Source organism: Plodia interpunctella, chromosome Z, assembly GCF_027563975.2.
Source record: "Plodia interpunctella isolate USDA-ARS_2022_Savannah chromosome Z, ilPloInte3.2, whole genome shotgun sequence".
NCBI lineage: Eukaryota > Metazoa > Arthropoda > Insecta > Lepidoptera > Pyralidae > Plodia > Plodia interpunctella.
The window spans coordinates 4,813,235-4,837,336 of NC_071324.2; the positions used below are offsets into that span (position 1 = coordinate 4,813,235).

General features: G+C 33.0%; 2 protein-coding genes across 2 annotated transcripts; both read right to left on the bottom strand.

The window, feature by feature from the left end:
- Window positions 1–1,074: 1,074 nt before the first annotated feature.
- On the bottom strand, window positions 1,075–18,945 carry whd (withered). Its single transcript, XM_053767707.1, has 16 exons — window positions 18,547–18,945; window positions 16,775–16,928; window positions 16,218–16,354; window positions 15,661–15,769; window positions 15,020–15,187; window positions 14,336–14,659; window positions 13,160–13,359; window positions 9,540–9,718; window positions 8,206–8,339; window positions 7,885–7,910; window positions 7,418–7,480; window positions 6,485–6,666; window positions 5,515–5,720; window positions 4,653–4,851; window positions 4,064–4,224; window positions 1,075–3,247 (listed from the first exon to the last, which is right to left on the bottom strand). Exons 2-16 carry the CDS (start codon window positions 16,913–16,915, stop codon window positions 3,149–3,151), a joined length of 2,328 nt encoding a protein of 775 aa, XP_053623682.1. The 5' UTR covers window positions 16,916–16,928; window positions 18,547–18,945; the 3' UTR covers window positions 1,075–3,148.
- A 3,223-nt stretch (window positions 18,946–22,168) lies between these two features.
- LOC128682821 (prefoldin subunit 1-like) lies at window positions 22,169–22,753 on the bottom strand. Its single transcript, XM_053767708.2, has one exon. It carries the CDS (start codon window positions 22,661–22,663, stop codon window positions 22,277–22,279), a length of 387 nt encoding a protein of 128 aa, XP_053623683.1. The 5' UTR covers window positions 22,664–22,753; the 3' UTR covers window positions 22,169–22,276.
- Between the last annotated feature and the right edge of the window lie 1,349 nt (window positions 22,754–24,102).

The window sequence follows — 24,102 nt, forward strand, 5'->3', positions numbered from 1 at the left end:
TACAATGTTTTTAAATATGTGGGTAATAGAATCTAGTCGCATAGTTCCTATACATCTTCCGAAGTTTTATTATATTTTTTTTTATAAATACAATAAGTAGGTAACTATACCTAAGTAGGGTACCTATGTGCTAAATGCAATACCGTGGTGCAATAGGGCATATTACGTAAAGCTCAGCACAGATGGCGCTACTGGTACAATTATGCCAATGAATGCAAATAGCGCCAATTTTTAATATTGTTGCAGATTTACGACCAAAAATACCTTATACGCAATCGTGGTACGAGTTTAAAGGAAAAAGGAAGAATTTAGTGGATTATCCTGAAAATAATATCACTTTTTAAGGTTATGTTCTGCATTATTTGGTCAACTGTGGTCATAAACTAATATAAACTTAATTTTCACTGAAGATCTTACCTGTATGAAGTCCATATTTCAATAAGCCTTCACGTGTGGCATGTTTCGAGCTTCTTTTCAACCGTTTACTAGCTCGAAAATTTTACAGCATGAAGCGTTTCGCATAGTTTTCGAAGTTTTTTATCTTATGGAAAATGATTTTTCCCAATATATCGGCCCAAATATGCTACATTGTTATATATTTTTACAAACGAATAAAAGGATTAACTATTAACTAAAATAAACGTTTTAATCGACATAGCAAAAGGCGACAAAGCTTTTGTGTACCTAAAATACACTACTCTGGCGGGAATAATACTGTTTAAGCTGTTTATTTAGAAAAGCTTTTATATATTTTCCATCACCAGTTAGGGAGTATTACTGCACATTTATCCCGCCAGAGTACAGCACTGTAAACAATATAAAAAATTGGCGCTTTTTGCATCCATTAGCAATGTTTGTGTACCTTAGTTGTACCAGTAGCGACATCTGCGCTAAGCTTTGCGTAATATGTTCTATTTGAACCATTGTGTTACATAATAAACATTGGATTTAGTTAGTACTTGGGAGTACCTACTCATTCCAAAATTTTGCAAAAACTATCTATTTCTCTGGAAAGTATTTTTTTGTGAGTTAGTTTTAGTTTGCATTCCAGTGTCCGATTACAAGTAAAAGTCATTTATAAATTCACTATATTTATTTACAATTCAATGATAAAAATTTGTAAGTAGCTTAAAACAAATTCTTCCAAAAACTATATTATTATTCCATTACACTATAGAGGGTCTATTCTAGGCAAAACCAAAATGTATCACATTATTTGGCCCCTTAACCTGTTTTGTTGAGTTAAATAAATGCCTCATTACATTACCAGTTCATAAAGAATAAACATAGTAAGTTTTCAGTTAGGTACATGTAAAGTTCAATGCAAGTGTGCCGATATATATACAATACATACAATATTCAATTACGACAAAGATACTAACTTGAATCTCATGTATGAATTATCTTTTCTCATGCAGACTATTGGTTTATAGTATTATCCAGGTTATAAAAAATAATCGAAAAAGCCCGCTATCTCTGTTTAGTAATGTAGGATCTATGGAATTGGACTTAGATCAAGTGCTTCGAATATCGCTCGTAACACATTCTGCTGCAATTTAACAGGGCACTACATCGTATGTGTACACTCATGAATTCTAGGTAATCGATTAATGGGTATGGCCTTAAATAACCCTCTTTATCAGACCAATATATCTACCTACTTAATTATATAATGGACAGAATAATATTTCAGGGTACTGAAATTTATGGTAAAACAAATGCATTCAATTGCCGATGTACGTAGATTCTTAATTATATTATGATACATGATAACACTTGTCAAATTATTTCAATTATCGATTTATAATTACATTTAACCGATTTTAAGACGAGATATCAATTTGATGAGTTCTATTTGGAACATACGTGAAATTGTTTTTTGATGTTGATTCAGTATACCTAAGGTTTGCCGAAATAAATAGAAGTAAATTAATATCTCGATAACAAAACGGAAACACATATACAAATAAATTTATAAAAAAATCAATACATACTATAAATAATAACAAGTTGAACCTGTATTACAAGCAACAATTATTTTGCATTGTTATCGTGCTATCAGCACATACACTTCTGTCAGGCTCTTATAGTAACATCCTATTTTCCTAACCTATACACAATATGAATAACAAGCTACACCCTCACACAGGAATACCACCACATATTTTGACATGTATTTTGATTTAAAAGCAAACATGATGCATAACTAGTTTCATAAAGCTTTTACAAAATATAAATTATATTATTATAATAATCAAGTATAACAAACAGATTAAAGTACTTCGGCGCTAATGTAGACTAACATAGTGTTTGGAATTTAATTTGTGGTGGAAGAAGTCTTTTTTTTATTTTGTTTATTATGTGAAAATAGCTTTATACTCACTTTTGAGAGCGAAAAAGTACAGGTCAAGGTAACACGATTCACTGTTCTATGGTCAAACAAACTTTTACCCCAACAACCGATTATTAGTTGATTGTTGATTTAAATATGTCCATAAAGTAATTCTATTCCTGTCCCATATTCGAGTTAGTAACGTTACATACAAATTTATAAGAAATATTAACATATTTTGCCGAAGAATTCTATTTATAAATCATTATTTTTGATACAAACCCTGTCAGAAAAGACTAATATCCTATAATAAAAAGACCTTGAAATTAACATTATTTTGTTCATTATGCAAACAATGAACACACATACGATATGTTTGTGGAAACTTTCTGAAATATTGTAGGCGAAAAGCATCCATTAGTTCATTTCTCCGATTTAATTATGCTTTTACTTGACCTATAAAAGACAAATAATTGAAATCACTCGATTTCAACAGTTTAAATTAAAAATTGCTGAGCTCAGTAAGGCCATCCGCTTGGTTGATTAGATAGTGTTATTGTAATGCGATTCGTTCAAGTACATGATTGTAAGAAAATGATAAATCAAACAGTGGTTACAAAAAATGGAGATCTTTTGCCTCTAGATTTAACCCGGTGATTATAGAAAAGCCAAAAGTGAGCAACACTCTCCCGATAGCTGAAATAAAATAGCGTCAAGAATAATTTTAATGACTTACTCTAAAAACCTGAAGAAAAATAAACTACATATTACAACAACAACGAATTTGAATAATATTATACTAAAACAATTAGCGAACTATTTATTGACACCATTTTTGAGTTTCTTGTATTCCAGGAAGAGGTCTTTGACGTCTTGCAGAGAGCCCTCGATCTGTTCCACGAAGTTTGATGAACTCTGAAATTATGTAACCCGTTATATACTGTATTATCGTGATATTATCCTGGAGTCATGAAACCCGAAGGCCACCTTTTGTTTGATAGCGGACATGTTGGAGATATATTTTAAAATAACGACAGGTTGCAGGCTCATCCCTTATGAGGATGAGCTTTTTGTGTGCGGGTATTTAAATTAATATAATTACATTTATAAGTATAGATATACTATAATAATTATTACTGCTGATGATATTTTTTTATAGGTATAATAATAATGTAGTTCATATTTTACACCAAATATTGTTTGTTATTCGGTTGTTAATCTGAGAATTTTAAAATAAGAATTTATTTGACATTTATATGGGTTTCCAACATACATTGCCCCACGCGCGGGCTATCATGTCTCTGGTTTCAAACTTTGTATTTTTTTCTTTTTTGTTGATGGTTTTCAATGAACGATTTATATTTGATTTGAACATGTAATGTTTTTATATCTGTGGATCTGAATGAAGATTATAACTACCGTGGGTTCACTAAACTCCTTCTCCAAGGACAGCACATTTCACTATGAACTCGAATGTTTGAATAAAAAGCTAGCTAAATGAGACAAAAACTTACTGCTGCTACTACGTCCATTGTAAGCTACACAAAACAAAAGTTTAGTAACTTATTTTATTTAATCTTGTGTAAGATTTTACGACTCTTCGATAAATCTTTCATAAATATGTTACTGTTATGTAAAAGCAGCCCATAACTCCTAATACGGGTACGGTATTATAGAGAGATATGGCTGGAGCATGGAAAAACACGATGAAGGAATGAAAGAGAGTGTTACCGTGATAGGGCAGCTCTTCTTGCTGGACACGTGGAAGAACACGGTGTCTTCCCCCACGATGATGTAGGAAACGCCATAGCCGTCGTCCGCGACGGGGCCGAATCCGCCGCCCGCGCTAATGCACTTCGGATATTTCTTCAAGTCCAGCAGGTTTGTTTGGCCTGGGCAATGAATTAAGATGTTCACAAAATAATTCATTTTAAAAAGGCGTGTGCGTATTGTGTTGACACGTGACCAAAATGTTATGGACTGCGTAAGGGAATCAAATCAGTTTTTTTAAATATTTTATTGTCGAAAGTGAGATCTTATTATGTTCAATATGTGATAGAAAATAATGTCCGTGCACTAAACCGTCGAGTTGTTATCTCGTTTGGAGCCTCGTTTGGTTTATATATAATAATGCATTATCATCCAATAAAGTTTACTGCATCTACAAAAATTGAACAATGTAAAGTACTATCATAATTATTATTTTTCGGGGACGCCTGTGCGAGAACCAAACGGGTGATCAGTCCTCACATATTGGGACCATTTCAGTCAGTACCATGTAATGTAAAGTAACAAATCAATGAACAAGAAGCGGACCAACCATGAGGGGTCTGGCTGGTGGACAAACGCCACGGTTCGTTGAACACCTCCTGCAGGAACGGCGACTCGAGCTCCAGATACTTGGAGACGACGTAGAGGCAGAACAGGTGGCGGTCGATGCCGCGGCCCGACATCGCGTCCTGGTAGCCGATCTGGTGGCGTTGCGCCGCTTTCCTGAACAAATCCATCTTCTCTTCTACCTAGATTATAGATTTTTGCCGTGTTTTATTTTTTGTTTTTAAATTTTAAATATAAAATAACAATTCTAATTGAATTCTACTTTAAGTAACGGTTGATTTTTTTTTGGTGGTCTACTATGGATCTGCGATTTATGGGTAGTTTTATGTGACAAAAACAATAAGAAATATATGAGGCTTGTATAAAAGTGGGCACTGTGGGCGCTACAAACGTTGGAGTCAAAAAGCGGCTCAATTTTAATAAAAATAGATTAAACCTAAAATATGACTTAACGTCAATTAAAATGATTAAATTATTAAAATTATATTTAATTATAGTGTTTTATTATGTGATCGCATTTATACATTGTTTTTCTTTTATAAATAGGCAACCCTGTCATTGTATTTATTATTTTTGTATTTTCTTTTATTTTTACTTTTAGCCATGGAATTAGTAGGTACTCTGTTGTACGAAGTACTTATTAAATCCATGCTTCTAGCCCATTATACTGCAGTCTTGTTTCAGTAGTTGCATCAAAAAATGTCTCTAATTCAGTGTGCCTCATGACAAAGCCTCTTCCAACTCCCTCCACTGCTATTTGTCGTTTGCGACTCTTCTGACTGGCGTGACTTGCATAAATAAATCTGAATCTGTACAAAATCTGGATGAAAGAAATGACAACTGACCGTGGAATTAGGGTCCTGCATGGCTTTGACCCACGCTGAGCTCTCGATGGTGCACGGGCGCACGGTTTCCGTGCGTCCCTCGCGGAACATTCGCGTCATGGACGCCTCGTACGTGAGGCAGAAGCGGCCCGCGTCCCGGTAGTACGATAGCTGCAGGATCAGCTGGATGAACGCGTCCGGGGACACCCGGCACGTCTTCATGAACCCTACAATACACATTTTGTTTTAATAGGTATATTCTGTGTCAAAGCATTTATGCAATTAGGCCTTTACAGACATTTTTGTCAGTCCTATTATTATATATATTTTTTAAATAAACTACAAAATAATAGCATTTTAGATCACATTCAGAGAGCACTTTACCTGCAGATTTAAAATCAGTGAATAAAATTGCAACAATAACCTAAGTATTTCCCAAAACTTAACATAATTTACTCTGTCATACGAAAATTAAGACGTATTTGGACCAAATTTTGTATACAGAAAGATATCTTTTATATCTTTTTTTCAATAAAATTACTAAATCAGAAATCAAGGATATATATATAACTATTGGACTGAAAAAAAAATTCGTATCACATACAACAAACTATCGTTATACCGACCACCTTGACTAATTCCAAGAGCCAACCTTGGCGCGTATCTGCCCTATTAACCTATTGATAGCGTCACATTGACTCTGCGTATCAAAAACTTCGCGTAGGTAGAGACGTTGTTATCCAAAGTTTAAATACAAATAATGCGACCTCATGGTTTAAATTTAAGTCGCAAAAAATCACATGCTTCTTTTTATTTATTAAAAAAATCTTCTCCCAATCTGCAACTTTGTATGATATTGGACGGATTGGGCCGAAATATTGTATGGAAATCTTCTATCTCACATGATTACAATCGTCCGTCTATTACATAGTTTTCTTGGTCTTTGAATGAGCCGCATCTGCTTGTGGGAGTATAAAAAAGTGTTCTTTACCTTTGCCATACTTGGTGTACATGAGTATCTTAAGATCGACGTCGTTGAGTAGTTTTTGTGCGACATTATAGGAGACGTCGATGGCTTTCAGCAGCTCCTCGTTGTTGAGCTCCCATTGCAGACGTATGGGCACCGGCGGGGGCGCCTCCACGTTGCCTATGGTATTGCCGTCAGGGGCGTATCTATACCAGAAACAAATGCATTTTAAAATAGAACACCATTAGTTACGCGTGAATTTCTTTTTTCATCAATTTTCATTCAAATAAGATTGATTCTATTTTGTAATGATAAAAAAAACAAATGTTACAAGACGGATTTATGCGTACAAATTATGTAATAACTCTAGTGCGGCAGATGATGATTGCAGTGAGCAAAATTTAATCGAAATCCAGGATACAAGAAACATTTATGTACCTTATAATGTTATGAATGAATATTGTAAGTATTTTATTTTAAATAGGAACTTTATCATCTCAGCGTTTGTCCGGTTTCCTTAGCCGCTGAGCGGCAAAGCCCAGGGTCCGCTATAATGTAACCAAGAACATTGTCAGCAGAATTTGTATAAATGTAAATATTTCTTGTAAATAATAGTAACAGAGTAGGCACTTTGCCTACTGTGGAGCCAATTTGTGTAAAGGTACTGTTGTAATTAATATGTGAATTAATAAATAGTTCATTATTTTTCACATACAAATTTTCACTTTTATTAAACCTATTAAAATAGGATTACTAGGATTTTTAGATAGATCATAGTCAAGATTTGATATTATATTAACTAGCTACGAGTTTCGCTCCTGTGGAAAGTTCGGACAAAATTGTCAGATGGAATATATTCCGTTTAGCTAACAAATTTCGGTTATGATAATGGAAGGATAATGTAGAGCTGTTATTTGTTAGCCTACTTCATAAATACTTAATTATATAAATACATACCCTACTTCTAACTCCGACCATATAACGTATTCCCACAAGTGACCCATCACTGGTGCGTCAGCCCTGTAACAAACAACGTCATATAATATTTTAAACAATAGTATGTCTGTATTAGTAAAAATACAGACAAATTAACTCTTCGCGAACGGGACGACTACGTACTACTATAGGTATGTGTCTGTTAAACAGCCCGTCGCTAGAATGGTGTGAGTGACTGATACATTATTAATATTCTGCCATGATTTCGTCCATTGTTCTACTTTGGCAACTGGTTGGGAATTTCAGTTGCCTCAGGATGATGCCTCAGGCGATTATACACTTTCCTCAGCAATCACTAGCTATTGGTGAAAACTAAGTTTAGGTTAACGCGATAAGCGACTTGAATGCGCTTCTCGAATTAATTGTGTAACTGTGTGTAAGCTTGTACCAGTAGATATAAACAAATACCAAGCCATTGTTTCACTTACCAAGTATGTTCGGCATTGAAACCAAGCTGAAAAAGACAAAAAACATATTGTTTGACAGTTATATTCTATGGTTTTCATATCAATAAAGCATAATTATTTTGAACTTATGAATTGATTTTAGACAATATCACAATTAAACCACACCTAACTTATTTTCTATTAATTCCGTTTTGGAGCGAAATAAAAACATGGAATGTTGTTAAGGCCTTTAGTCGCCTCGTACAACATCCACGGGAGGATATGGAGTGATCCTATCAAAGCTAATATTACCTAAAGCGAACAATACATGTGTAGTCGATGGAGAAGAATAGAAATACCAACCGATCCATTTGTGCTGAAGCAGAGGTTGAACGACTTGTCAAACCAGCGATCGTGGCCCTTGCCGTGTAGCAAGATGCGACCGTGCTTCGTCAGCGACGTCGGGTCGTTCTCATCGAAACCATACTCCATGTCATCTGTAATGCAACACCGCTTGCATTGAATCGGCAGATAAATCTATACTATTATATTAATAATTTCATATGACATTATGTGTTTTCATTAAGAAGCTACACTAGTATTCCTATACAGTTCAAAAGCTTGTTCTATTTTACAAGCGTTTGTTTAGTTTTCCCTTTTCCAACACTCTGTACACAATTTATATTTACTAAAGTGTTCGCGACTACTTACTACTAAATGTCGGTAGGTGGTCGTAAGTCGTAGAATACAAAACAGTGCATGTTAGGTGCCTTTAGGCGACTTGAATAAAGTCTGCCTAACCTAACACAGTCGAAAATAAAGAAGACTTGTTCCGATGTTTCTGTAATTAAATCTTGCCAGTTTTTCAGGTACTTCCACTTGCCCTAAAAAGTTGTAAAAATCGTGCACCAAGAAACTGCTACTAACGAAGGTAAGATTTCATTATGTTACGCGTTAAATGCAATAATACAAACTTAATACCTTAATACAGACAATAAAATCTTGAATGTAATATGGATTGTAAAAAAAAATAATACGTTCTTTCTGCACATTACATTAAAGAGGCAGGAATGTAAAACTTCCCACAAAAAGATAACAACTAATATAGAAGACGGATGTATCGTATACGCACTTACAATAATAACAAAGATTTTTATTATCAGCAGATATACATATAATAATAATGTCTGTAGTGTGATAACAGCTGACACTTGATTAACAACGCAGACAGGACTTGGACTTTGGAGACGTAATCGCAAAAAATAACGTTTTTTATCATTTATCTGTTACTAGCGCCCACCCGCAACTACATCTGATTACAAATAAACATACACGAAAGATTTTTTATTAAATAGGGCCAACGAGCAAACGTGTCATCGCTCTGATCGCCGCTGCCCAGAAAAACCAGAGAAGCATTTCAGTCTTTCAAGAATTCGTTTCTTGGAGGTTTCAATGTCGTATCAAATTCGGGGTACACACAAAACAATTTAGATATATAATTATTCTACAGAATTTCAGGTCTCGGCGGTATCCACAACGAGTAGTATCCATAACATTGTTAGGATGTTATTTCATGGGTTTCTGACGGCCAGAGGACCTCTCCCGACGTTCCATGCTAATTCGTTTTGATTATTAAATACCAACCCGTGCACGGATTTCCTCACGGTGTTTTATGAAACTTAGGCTGTGCTACTCACCCAGGCAGACGTTGAATGCGGCACGTTCGATGCAGTGCAGTGAAGTGCGGTTGTGCCCGCGGTTGAACATCGTCGTGCGGATGTGAGCCCAGTGGGAGCGGTCGCCAGCCGTCAGCGCTGCCAGCCGCTCCTCGCCGAACACTGGCTCCGACTTGTCGTCCAAAATCTGCTGGATTTGTCTGTTTGGAAACAATATCATCTTACAAAATAGTTAAGTAGTTTTTATAAACACATTAGTAGTAGTATCTTGTTGTGGCGTGTGGTTCTTGTGGAACCATATCCTCCCGTTGAATTTGCACGAAGCGACTAAGGATAGTTTTGTCAGCTATCAGAATATGGCATTCCCAATTAATGTTGACGTCAGGCGGGTGACTCATTGTAGAATCCCAGTCGAATCTTCAAAATTTGAATAAACATTTTATATAATGATGACCCCGGGCTTTGTGGCGTCACAGCCCCGGATGCCATAGCACGGAATCATGAGTGAAAATATAAAAAAATCCCGAAATTTCCAAGGAAAGCGCTAATATAGATATGAGAGTAAATAAAATCCGTAAAAGGATAGCCAACATCGATAGTCCAACTAGCCTTTTCTAATATCAAAAACAAAATTTTGTATGAAACGACTATTCGTTTGCCCTATGGCCATAATGTATTGCGAGGTCACGAATTTTGGAATCAAAAAGCATTTCTTATATACTTTTATGAGACCAAAAATATTAAATATTTATATATTAATATAGTGAATCTCGTAATCAATAAAACTGATCAATTAAGGTAAAATTTAATTATTATCTTGTTTGATTATGAAATACCTTCATACATTTTATCTTTTACCAAGTTGAATAATCACTTTTATTAGAGGCCACAGAAGTGACCAATCTATTAGAGTATATTATACATAACAAAAAAGTCATAAAAACACTTGATCTATGATCAGTACGATAAAAAACGTTTCGTAAATAAATTACTCAGTTATTTTCCCTGACCTGACCCTGGTAGGACCGAGTTAAGGTAATTTCCCAATTAGGCCCATCCTAGCTACGCCCCTACTCTACACGTGCGTGTAATATACGTTTTATATATTGACATTCTATGTGACGCACTAGGCTGTTTTTGCATAATTATATTATGTATTCATAAAAACAAATATGGAAAATAATTTATTTATTTATTCTTCCTTATATATTTTCTTCATCTTAGAAATCATATAACCGTATAGTTTTACAAATATTCCTAATAATGGTTTGAGAATATACTTCGTATCTTTGTGTGTATGCTCATAATAAAATATATTCTACTGTCATTCCATAATATGTAAACGCGAAAGTATGAATATTTGTAGCTCATTCAATCACGCCAAAACTATTGGCAGATGTTTCACTAGTAGTGTGTATAAAGTGTAATAAGTGAATGATATATCATTCACTTATTCGCCAACCAAGTGAATACCTTTTATATGAAAGGTATCTTGGAGTTTACTTACACCTCCGAGGCAGTACAGAATACCCACCAAATAACAAACATTTATGAGTATTAACATTATTTAGTAGTATTTAACAAAAATGTCTGATTCCAAAACAGGTTTAGTTGTTGATTTTAATTATAGTGGCATTGTGTTGTATTTCTTGTAAATAACTTGCATATTGTACTTCGAATAAATTATTCCATTCTACTTTCGTCTTTCCCCTTCCCTATGAGGCTATTGCCATACTATGTATTACTAAGTATCGTCACCTGAAGGAAGTGCTTCTATTGTATTAAGACACTAGTGCCGTTTATGGGCTTGCTACTCATACGCTCTGCTGGCTGGTAAATGATACTAGACAAAGAGACATTATATCGAACGCAAACACATCTTGTACTGAATAACAGGAAATAGAATATTCTATTCTATTTAAGCATTTAAATTAGACATTTAATAAAAAGGTCAAGGAACCAATTTTTATAATGTGAGAGATTTGACGAAATATTGAGAGAAAAATTGAAGGCACTGTTGAGAAATACGTTACGTTGATTCACCAGTACTTCAGTTGGTTTTGGCCCAGCATTGGAGCTAAATAGCTAATAATAAATAACATTGTAAATAGACTTGTATTTACAACGTCATACGGTTATTTTAATATTCTCCGTAAAAAATAGAGTTCACACATAATTACAATAGCTGAATACAAATCAGTGGACGTCACCGCGATACATATTAGGACCACTGTTTGACCTTAGTGGGTCGCCTTGTGGTACATTTACAATAACCACAAAATATGGAGAGTAAAGAACTACATACCTATTATATTTAAAAATAAAAATAATGTGGTGTCATGGTAAATGAAAATAATATTTTTTCCGATATTTATGTATATATAAAATATACCCTGAAGTAATCTTAGATAATTAACTTTTCTAATGGTGAAAGAATTTTCGAAATTGGTTAGGCAGTTTCGGAGATTACCCGGCTCAAACATACAAACCCACAAACGCTTACCTCTTTATAATAATAGTATAGATATTATAAATTAACATAACGAGTGTCTACTCAGCAATTTGCTCCAGATGCCTACTCTTTTTATTTTACTATAAGTATTGGTACTTATTCATTAAACAAAACTTATTTGTTAGCTATAGAATTGCATGTCCTATTTCAATAGAATAAGGACAATCAGCGACTGCGAATTTTCATTATTAGATTAGTCAAATTTAAACTAACCTAGAAAAAATAACGTTTACATGATTTTTCAATGTATGTCGTGTCAATGTCTTATGATAGCTAAAATGGTCAGAATAAATTATATATAAATTATTATGAATACACATAGAAATGAATCTCTACTTTATTTTAAATATGAATGTAGATAACTTATAACAAACACGAGACATCTGAAGCGTTATCTAGTGACGCGTACACTAGACGGAATTATTTATTAAATACCCTAAATACTTCAAGAATGGCGTAACTACAGGATAACAAATCGGTAAATTAAAACAGGCCTAATCAGCGCCCAAAACCTACGGAGCTTTAGAAGTCACCTCATTCGAATTCTGCAGGTACTGAGTTCTATTCTTAGTGGGGGAAATTGTACGTTGTACACGAAAATTGCAGTCGCTAGATGTTATCCATTTTATAGCCTGTATTTCGTGTCCCACTGCTGGGCAAAAGTCAGGACTTACCACGTGCCTCTAAGGGTTTAGTTTAGATACGCCACTAATGAATAACCTTCTTTAGATTGTTTTATCGAGTTGGTAATGAACCGTTACATCTGTGTCGTAGTAGGTTTTTTTATTAATAAATAAATCGATTAGGTATAAATTATTACTTAAACATATGTCGACATTTGTTATTTCTCCACTTTACTCCAACTAAATCCACTCTGCCACTTTCGATATTAAGGTTTTGCGTATCTTAGATTATTATAACAAAATACTACTTATATACTTATATATAATCCTATCGAATAGATATTACTATAACATCACAAGATTTTCAGACTGTGACTTTAGATTGTTTCTGACTATTTTGGCTACTCACATTGAAAAATCGTATAACTAAATACCATTAAAAAGTTTAGTTCATTCCACGTTAGATCCTCGGTACAATCTATTTGAAAGGCAGGGAAACAACTTACACTTGAATTTCTGCTGGTTGCAACAGTCGTCCTCTAGAGTAGACCATGACCTTGAAGTAGCGGCCCTTGTGGTATACGGTGATATGGTTCGAGTCCTGGTAGTGTACGATCTTGTCGGTCTCGATTCCCGGCACACGAACCGTATTGAACACTCGCTCGTATTGCCAGGAACAGAGAGGCACCATGCCTTGGAGCATAATCTAAAATGCAAGTAGACATTAAATTAGCCAATACATTTCGTAAAATTTAAAACTTAAAAATTGACTCTTTATCCCAATCGTAACTAATTTTATAAATGCGAAAGTAAGTTTGTTACCTCTTCACACATTATCAACTCCATCAATCTTCTTGATATTCTTGAAATCGCATATATACATAGGTATAATTAAAAATATGGATAAGGACATATTTCATCCCAGAAAAGGCTATTGTTCCCGTGGGATTTGCGAAAAACCTGTATTATAATTTAGGTAGCGCTAAAAAAACCTTGCAATAAAAACACTAGATGACGATGTGTTTATTTTAAAAATGGTCTAGATATTTTATTTGAACTATTCCAATCCCATTTTAATACTAAGAAAAAAAGATTCCCAAGTAAAATGGAAAATAAACTGCTAAATTAATATCGTGTCTGAAGAAAAGTATTCCTAAATCATTGGCCTACATCATCTATTGAGAAGATGTTTGGAAAACGATGGAAAATGATGACTAATAGGTATTGAAAAATATGTCATTGGTATAATTCTTGCAGGAAGTCTCCCGTCTGTGCGTCAAATCAATAGCGTAGCAGACGAAAATAAAACTACCATTATTATCTATACTAGACATCGATAACAGAATGGGAGTAAACAGATAAGTTTGATAAGGCATTCAAACGTTGCAAATATAAGCAGTATTTTTCTTAAGGTAAAAGATAACAAAATATACCTACCTAAAGATTTTATTGTGGAATTAACTGTCAGTTAGATCGAATTATAATAAAATATTGTATAAAGGTATTTCTAATACATTTCGGAAGTCCAACGGGACAATAGACAAGACAAGAGTGAGTCAATCAGTGTCTTATGCATTATATTATACTCATGAAATTAGTAGGTACTCCGTGTACGAAGTACTTTCTAAATACATGATTATACTAGAAGAAGATCCAAAGTCTGAACTGTAATAATTACTTACTGGTTCCAATTCTTGCCGGTCAATCAATCTCCTGAACTTCAAAGCTAGATGTATGACAACAGCTGCCCTCGCGGCCTGAATCTTGGTGGGTCGGATCATAATAGCATCTATGCCGTAGAAGTTAGAGTTCACCATCAAAGGCGAGCGGCCTCGCAGGTACACGTACTCCTCCCACCAATCCGACACGTAGTTGCTCGACCACCATGACTTAAGTATTAAATACCTCTGCAGTTTCACTGCAATAGTCTCTTCGAATTCCTTAGCTAATTTCTCAACTCTTTTGTAGTTGTCATCATCTAATAATGGACGCACACTATTCAGGTACTGAAATATATTTCATGATTTTAACAAGACTGACTGTATTCGGCATCTTAGGTGTTACATGTTAAATTCTATTTACGCGGCATAACAATGAAATAGTAAACCGAATAATTTAGCCGAATAACCGACCCGGTAAATGATAAAACGAATACTACACATTCATACAAGATAAACAACATATTTTAAAGCCCTTTAGGCCATATCATTGGCAAATTCACCTTAACAATTACAATAATTTTAATGTAAATGAATCGCATGTAGAAACTTAATGTACAATTAATTTTTTCTATGATCATATCAACTTGTTGCAACAGAAAAATTAACAAATCAATGAATAACTTCAGAATACCGTGCCCTACTTACCCGTTTCATAGTATCTTTAACAGAAGGTAATGGAAGTCTGGGTAGGGAGCCTTGGAAGCTGTATAGCTTGGGTTTATTCCAGCCAGATAGCACTTTCACAACAGCAATCCACAACAATGTCTTTCTGGATATCTTAGCACCCGGGGCTCGCGATTCATACATCCAACCCTTAAACAGAAATAATTACTACTTACAGTCTGTGGCCAAGTCGAGACTAATATTCGCTTCATAAGAAAGACATCATTATTTCTTGTTTTACAACAATAAAAACGACATCTGAGTGCTAACAGTCTACAATGTAAATATAGGATTTTTAGTATAGCTTCATAAATATTAAATATAAACTGCTAATTGAAATATACACATAACACACAAATATAAATATATTGGTATGAGAATTATAAATATAAGATTTATGTTAATGGTCAAGAAACATAGTTTCGATGGCGCTTGAAGGGGGTATATTTTTATTTACTTAAAAAAATGTGTTTCTTAGTAATTGTTGAAAAATATTCCCAATAACAAAAACTAATAGAGTGTAAAGCTCTGTCCAAACTTTTACTAGTTTATTTATTACATTATCAAATCAAACATACATTATCAAACATGGATATGCACATTATTCCCATATTTATATTTACCTTGTAGATGAGTAGTAATTTGAGAAGGTATCTCATCATAAATATGACAGAGAGCCACATGCTGAGTGCTGCACATAGACAAGCAATCACCTGCCACACCGGAGAATTCCTGGTTAAAATTTATCATTGCTTTAATATATAATTCTTAAGTAAGAGCCAGATTGTTATTGTACCTTAGTTCTATAGATATGAGCCATTTTTAAAGTATGTACTTAAATAGTCAAAACTAACTACTTAAAAACAATTCGAATGCCATTGTTTGTACTATGCATATTATAAAAGTACAATTAAAATGAACACATTCGATGACTATATATGGATATGTGGTTAAAATAGTGTGATAGGATACCAAATCTACTAAATGAATCTTTATTAATCTATCTAGTGAATTGCTACCATAATGATAAATTAATGCAGCATCTCACCACAACATTTTTCAACTTTTTTCTTTTCCTGCAGCACAATGGACTTCTATATAATACTGGCCAATGATAAAATATTTTTTTTATAACAGGAATTGAGGAAGAGAGGTTCATACTTAAACGACAAATGCTTACCCAGGCATAACAGTCAGTGCTTTTTGAACTAAACCAAAAGGTATGTTAAATCCTCCAAAATGGGCAGCAACCAGCAAAGTCCATAGCACATAAAGGGATTGTAAATGGCCAGGATATACCCCATTGTGTACACTGTTCTGGATAACAAATATAATATTATAAGTTTATAAAAAATTTCATGTGATTTTCAAAACAAAATAAACATTATTTTATACCGGCTGCGTCCCGGGGCTTCACTCCCATAGGAATTTCGGGATAATAACCATGTTTGTTATTCCAAGTTATTTTCTACCCGTGTACCAATTGTAAGCTGTCCAGTAGATAATGTGTGAAGAGGTAACAAACAAACTTACTTTCGCATTTATAATATTAGTTGGGATTACTTGAAAATAGACAAGGGGTGCCTGAAATATTTACATGGCTTTTCATTTCCAAATTAGAGTTTAGTTTTATCGAAAATATTTTGCATTATGAGGTTTTTATGTCAAGCAATCAAAAATCATTGCTAACATAAACACTAAGTAAACATTATTTGACATTTTCTTATTACCACTTACCCTGAACCTTGCTAAGCGTTTCTTCCATGAGCGTAGACCGGACTCCCAAACCAGATACAGGACCTCACGGTCGAAATTGACATCCCATCCATCATGAGTAATTGCAAATGAAAATGCTACTGCTGAATGTGCTTCAGCCATACTGGATTAATTGCTACAACACAACAAAATACATATATCTTCCTGTTTAAGTAATTTATTATTTCATTTCAAATAATCATAATAGTGTTTTTAAGCCTATATAATAGGTAATATATGGATCAGTATTTGTGATATTGCTTCTTTCAAATTAATGTAAAATATTATATGTATGTCAGTCAAATAACTCCTTAACTTGATTGTTATAATGGTATGAAATTATTTGACTGACTACCATTGACAGATGCATTATACCTACCTAATAACTACCTATAAAATGCTGAGCTCAAAAAGTTATCATGACATAGGAACAGTAGATGGTTAGATATGTTTTTAAATAATCCAAGGAAGAATGAATGATGACTTTGAACCCAATCAAAAACCCCACTTCTGTGAGAATATAGAAAATGTAAATAATAGTAGTTTTTACCATAAAAAATCTACTGATAATAAAACCAAGGGGTTTTGTGTTATTACAGCAACATTACAATGCAACAAATAGCATATTCCATTCATTATTAAATAAATTTTACACAAATATTATCAGCACAGCAACTAAGACAAATTTTAATTCACACTGACTGATTAAATTCATAAGAATGCCGAAACTACATTCATCTGTTTTAATCAGAGCTGAATAATACATTATTGTGTTGTTTCAATTCATTCATATCATGAATAAAAGCAATTTATATGAGTTTTTCCTAACCAAGAATTTATTCTGATCAAATGAATAAGTTTTATGGACATTATAAGAAATTAAAAAATAGAATATGGCCATTTATCTTACCAATCAATATAGGTTGGTAAGACTTCTTAATCTCTTTGAGTGTTATTGCTAAAATTGGTTTGGATTTTATACAAAAAGGCATCTGACATTACTATGTAATATAAAGTAGTTGTAAAGCTTAGAGGTAGGCAGTAGTCTATTTCTCAGTTGTCTAAACTAAATTAGGTAACATAAAATAAATACATACAAAATACTACAAACTCAATACATTTGTGATTTTTTGGTGATTATGTATATATAAGAATAACTATAGAAATCATTTGTAAATTGTGTCTTATCAAAATTTGTTTTATTAATATTAAATTCTATTAAAAGTTTAAACAACTGCATTAGATCTAGTTTCCGATCACATTGCTTGTTTGTTCATAAAGTAAACCAATAAATAATAATATTAAAATAAATATGTTGATGTACAAAACTATGCTAGTGAAATCGTAATACACACCAACACAGTCGCTTACAACAGGATATAAATATACGCGTTCGCAAGAGCACACGCACACAAACAGATTGGTGTCAAAGTCTAATCTAAAGAACTGTGCGGTATTTACGTATTTAATAGGTACCTGTGTCATTAGCAAAAAATCTTACTAGAAAATATAAGATACGAATATTTCATTCTCGAGTCATGGTTTACAGAGCAATGGTTAACTTTGACCCAATTTAATTAACTACATAAAATATCTGGCGTTTGTTTTAACATTTTTTCACGTAAATATGTCACATGTTAACACGTAGTTGTATTACGGTACACAATATATTTATATGGAATTTTCGCTATTAGCGAAGATCATGAGTTAAGATTTGGCATAGGCATCTTATTAATTAGTAACAATTTACTCACCTTCACAGATGGGACTGAAGAAAAGCATTAAACAAAATTTACTTATAGTTACAAACGCTATTCAGGTACTGGTATTTGAATACCCTTTTGTTAAATTACACAAGATATTTTATTTTATTTTGGATTATTTTACATCGCAATCAAATTATAATACAATGCAATTACAAAACAAATAATACTTCTCAAAAATTTAGCAAAATACGTTAAAAGTCGACACGACAAAAGCTACCTAACGAGTGAGAGCAGCACAGCACAAATTAAAAATAAGCACTACCTATACTAGTGATAGGTAGAGCCTGTTGGTCTGTACTAGTCAGTAGGTACTCAGTAGGTACGTCTACTAGTTTAGAAGAAAATGTACTCTGTGGTCTGGTCTGTACTCTGCACTGTCCTTTTTAATTTCCAGCATTGGTTAGCAGATAAAAACTTCTTGTCTTGTTCATGGTCTGTCTTTGCTGTGTCATAGACTAAAGAGTACAAAAGAACAAGCTTGTTAACGTTATCGAATTATCAAAAAAGTACCTAACGTTATATCGTTATATCCGTAAAGTTACTATTACTACTCGTAAAAAATAAGAACATGATAACTGGAGCCAATAGTCCCAAGAACATTTCGATGTAAGGTACAATACACGACTTATGATTCTATGTTTCTTATTTTTAGTTTTCTTCTTCTTCCTACTTATTTAAGTCTTGCGTTATTCATATCGAACCCACATAATGTTACCGATCTAGAAAGAAACCATTTTTGGTTTATATGCCAAATAATTGGGAGTATTACTGCAATATAGCACTGTATGTTAGCTACACTAAAGCTTTGCCGTAATAGTGTAATAGTATTAACGTTACCAATAGTGTAATAATAAATACAGTTTTTTGGTAAAAACTGTATAATAAGGAAGCTTTCAATCCAATAGCCTACGACACGACCGTGGCAGAAATTATTAACATAATATCTCGTCAATATCGAAGCTACAAAAATACTCAAAACATAGTTACTTTTGTATTTTTTTTGAAGAATAGGGCATATTACGCAAAACTCAGCACAGATTTTGCTACTGGTACAACTCAGGTACACAAACATTAATCCATATTTTTATAAATCTATACGTGTGAAGTGTTCCGAGTTTTTTTCGACCGTATACTGGCTTGAAAATTTTACAGCGTTAGGCGTATCTCATAGTTTTCGAAGTTTTTTATCCTATGGAAAACGATTTTTCCCAATAATTCGGCACCCGAATAGGTATGGAACACTCTTGTTTATTTTCAAAAACGAATGCTTACATGGAAAAGATGAATAAAGTACTTAGCAAAAGGCGGCATTGCTTTTGTTTACCAACACAGACTATTTTACCATAGTGTGCTGCACTCTGGCGGGATAAATGCGCAGTAATACTCCTTATTTAAAGATCAACAAAATAATTATTTGGGCAGGCATGCTCAATCAAAATTTGGTAAAAAGAGTTCTTCAGCAACTCCGCTGGGGATTATTGGTTTCCGTTGGGTCCTAATGGTGATTATAATGGCAGAAATGATGGTGATTACGAGACAATCATTTGAAAACCTTGCAGTGTATAGGAGGATATAAATAATGCAGTTAACCATTGAGAAGTTCTCTTATTGGAAGCCGATCCTGGGTTCCGACAGACAGACCCTATAGGGATGCTACTGGCCAGATGTTGCTGACCAATTATTATTTTTTGCTGTATAAATGTTGTAAATAGCAGATCAATTTCAAGAACTTAAGGTTAGCCAAAATGTATTCTGCTTTTCAGAACGATATAAATTGCAAAACCAATTTCAGAAATATTTACTGACCAATTACATATTTTTTATTGCTAGAATATAAAATTAATACTTTGCTGCCTGGATGTTACTTAACCCCTAAAGAAATTACAATTATTAAATACTACATACCTACATACATAACTCAGGCCTCTATGTTATGTAGTGTTAGGACATAAACTAGGCGAATGGATATGCAGGTGATGTGTGAGGTCTTCAAGGCTAAATTGTCTGTGCTGTGGGCACAATGCTACCATAACTAGACGAAAGAAAACTAAACAAGTTATACGTTTTGCTTGTTTGTCCATAAAAGATAGAATTTGTCTTTGGGATAGAGTGGTTAAAAGTACTCTAAACTACAAGAGAAATTACTGCTTCCTTATTTTTCATTTTATTCTTTACTCAAAAGATGGTATTATTTCTTGTACACAGTGTCTTACAATGTGTTGTAACTATGGACATATAAAAAAGATCTTTTTTTATATGTCCGTGGCTGCAACTATTTAGAAAATATATAGGTCAACTTAGCAGGTATTTAGTGACAACTAATAAGTTATACAACATTATGCCTCATATTAACTAGGTACTTACCTTATCCAATAATTCTTCTTCATAAGACATTTTATAATCTAATTGAAATTCAGTCACCGAACCTGTTTATCCTAAACTAAGAAATGGGTGTGTGTGTGCATTGAGTGAGCATCCTCTAATTTTAAAGAATATAATATTGACAAATTAGTAAAAGTCTGGAAAAAAATGTAAAACTAATCAAATTTTAGAACAGAGATAAATAGTTAAATTCATTCAGTTCTCACAGAGGCTCAGCAAGATCTTGGTGTTACAAAAGTTTGTGACTTAGTTTTATGTAAAACCTCTCTAGAGCCAGGGTTTAGTAATATCTAATTATCAAGAGCCATTATTAAAAATTTACAAATGGTTCCCTGTGCTCACTTAACCTTAAAACCCGATATTTCTATAAACCAACCATATAATCGCATTTCATTATCTTATTTACGTCGAATAGGCTTTTGTAAGATAAAAACTGTTAGTTTAAGTAATATTTTTTTTTACAATTTCTCACTTAATAAACAAATTTTTGAAAAGTAAAATCAATACATACATATAATAAAACAGTAGAAAAGAAATCCTGTACATTGAATAAATGGACATGAAAATAAAATAAGGCGATAGTGTTCACATACTCATAACAGAGTAAGAATTTGAACTGGACAGATTTGAATGAAATTTATTTGTTATATAGCTATTAAGCCTGGGCAACATATAGAGTATAAATGATTTTGAAAACTGCAACACCTGATGAAGAATGATGGTATAGCTAAACTATAGGAAATATAGAAATGACGCCCTAACAAAAGCCTGATGAGTATTTCCTGTTGATGTAAATAAAATCAAATATCTGGAACACCTGAAGAAGAATGTGTCATAAATGGTCCAACTGAACTATAGGAAATATAGTTTTTCAATCTGATGAGCATCTTCTGTATGTATAGGTATTGTTACGATTTATCTGTACAATTTCTCTAGTAATTTTGTCTTACCAAAAATTGTTCGGCCATGCAAAGTCGCAAGCATCGGCTAGAACATTAATATATTATAATATATATATTGGATAGTAAATATCTAAGTAAACATTTAAAATTTAAGTAAAAATCTTTACTAAATATTCACCAATAAACATTTCGATATTGTTATTTTTTTACTAATTGGTGACTATTATATTTATTATAATTAGAGGGTGCTCACTCAATGCACACAGTCAAGAAATGGAGCCTTTTGGATTATTAGTTCGCCTTTAAGAAATTCAGTAAAACAAATATTTAGTAACTTAGTAATTTATTTGGAAAAAAAAAGAATTTAGCTCTAGAAGTATATATGAAATTTGTGAAAGCATATGTTGCGAACTTAGGACTACAGTGACTTATAACTAATTAGCCTTAGAATCGCTTTGTCCTTTACGTTGCTGCACCATCTCCCTGATGTTGTCTTCACTTTCCTTGAGATTCTTTTCTAAATAATGTTTAGTGCTTTCAAGTTCTTGAGCACGTGTCGTCAATTGTGTTTCTTTATTTTTGAGATTAGTTTTAACAGTATCCAAATCAGTGAGAAGAAACATTCTGCCAACAGATTCGTAGGTTTTTGTGTCAGATGGTAAAGTACTAATCTCACGCTGAGTAATACCTGCATGTTGCAAGTAGCGCGTTAATACAGCCAGCTTTGCATCTATGTCTTTAATTTCCTTACTTGCTTCTACCATTTTTACTTGTAATTCAAAAAAGGCTTTTTTTAATTCTAAGTCTACGGGTTTTGCCATTTTCTTTATTTTACAAAATATTTACTTCACTTGAACAAAAGAGGTTAGAACAGAAATCCTTCACTTGTCATGTCACAGTGTTGTCAGCGAGGTTCGGTTAAAAGTTACCTGACATGAACAAAACCATAACCTTTTGGTAGGAAAAGTAACCATTTACATTTTAGATGGCAAAATGCATAAAAATAAAAATCCTACAGATTTATGGGTAAAGTTTCTTCTTTATATCCAATGTATTTTATTTGATATGGATTTACAAAATCTACTTCATGAAAAAAAATATTAATAAAAATTATAAAGCCGTCCCGGCTTATCAAGCGCGTGATTTTCTCTAAATATTCAACAAGCTCAAGACACCCTTCGCATGCATCATGCAGCTGAATCAAATAACACTGTACTTAAGTAAAAATTCATGAATTAATAAGCCAATGGAGGGAATTGAAAAAAGGATTCAAATTTTTATAAATAAGCTAACCTTAACAACGCATTGCCAGAAGGTTACTTTGGTAATATTTTATGTCGTGTAACCTCGAGGTAATTAAGGAGTTAAAAATCACCTAAAATAGTACGAAGTAATATAAATATATATATATATATATATATATATATATTGTCTCGATATAGATATATCTTATTCTTCTTTGCCCATTCCTAAATTACAAAAATGTTCACCCTAGTCTAAGTCAATCCAATCTGTTATAAAAATATGTCGAATGTCAATGTCATTTACTTTATTTTTTGAAAACTAAAAAAGTTCCTTTTTTTTTCCTTTTCTTCTTTGTGGCAATCAAACTTCTTCAATAGATCATATTTTGCCAATGTCGAGTTACATTGTTATTGGACGATAGGATAGGACTTAGGCGGTGTTGAACTAAAAAAGTTTCAAAAAAATACATGTAAAAAAAACCAAAAACACGAGCAAAAAAGTAAATTTTATTCCAGCCAGCCAGAAAGAAAAGCAGAAAATAAAAAGGTTTCATTGTGTAGGTCCTTAGTGTGTGTGTAGTTTTGTTATAAAATCGCTCATGCTGAACTTAGCGAAACCAATCCTGCCTGACACTAGTCAACTATTAAGTCTCAACTATTAAGTTGAGACTGGTCTTTTCTATATAAATTTATTAACATGATATCACGACAAAGAAGCAAATATTTTATTTTCTTTTTAATATTTTTTTGCATTGTTAGTGTTATATATATATATCTATATTTTTTACAAGAGGAAAAAAGTGTTCAGTTGTCAGGAGAAAGATGTTTATCAGAACTAACATCACTTAAATATCAATTAAATGGTATGTATATGTATGTGGGTACTTTGAAATATTTGTTAAATACATCCATTCTGGCTTCTCCAGAAACTACACAAAATAAATGAGGAGAAATAAAAGAGATATGTTTTTAAACTACCTATCTATTGTTTTTTAGTGGTAACAGATTATAAAAAT

What these genes read in the sequence shown, in the direction of transcription:
- whd (XM_053767707.1), bottom strand. Translation starts at nt 16,915, where the DNA reads ATGGCTGAAGCACATTCAGCAGTAGCATTTTCATTTGCAATTACTCAT. An exon ending in TGGTCGGAGTTAGAAGTAGG is followed by an intron (nt 6,667 to 7,417) that starts GTATGTATTTAT and finishes TTTCTGGTATAG; the next exon opens with ATACGCCCCTGACGGCAATA. An exon ending in GTACACCAAGTATGGCAAAG is followed by an intron (nt 5,721 to 6,484) that starts GTAAAGAACACT and finishes TGTGTATTGTAG; the next exon opens with GGTTCATGAAGACGTGCCGG.
- LOC128682821 (XM_053767708.2), bottom strand. Translation starts at nt 22,663, where the DNA reads ATGGCAAAACCCGTAGACTTAGAATTAAAAAAAGCCTTTTTTGAATTA.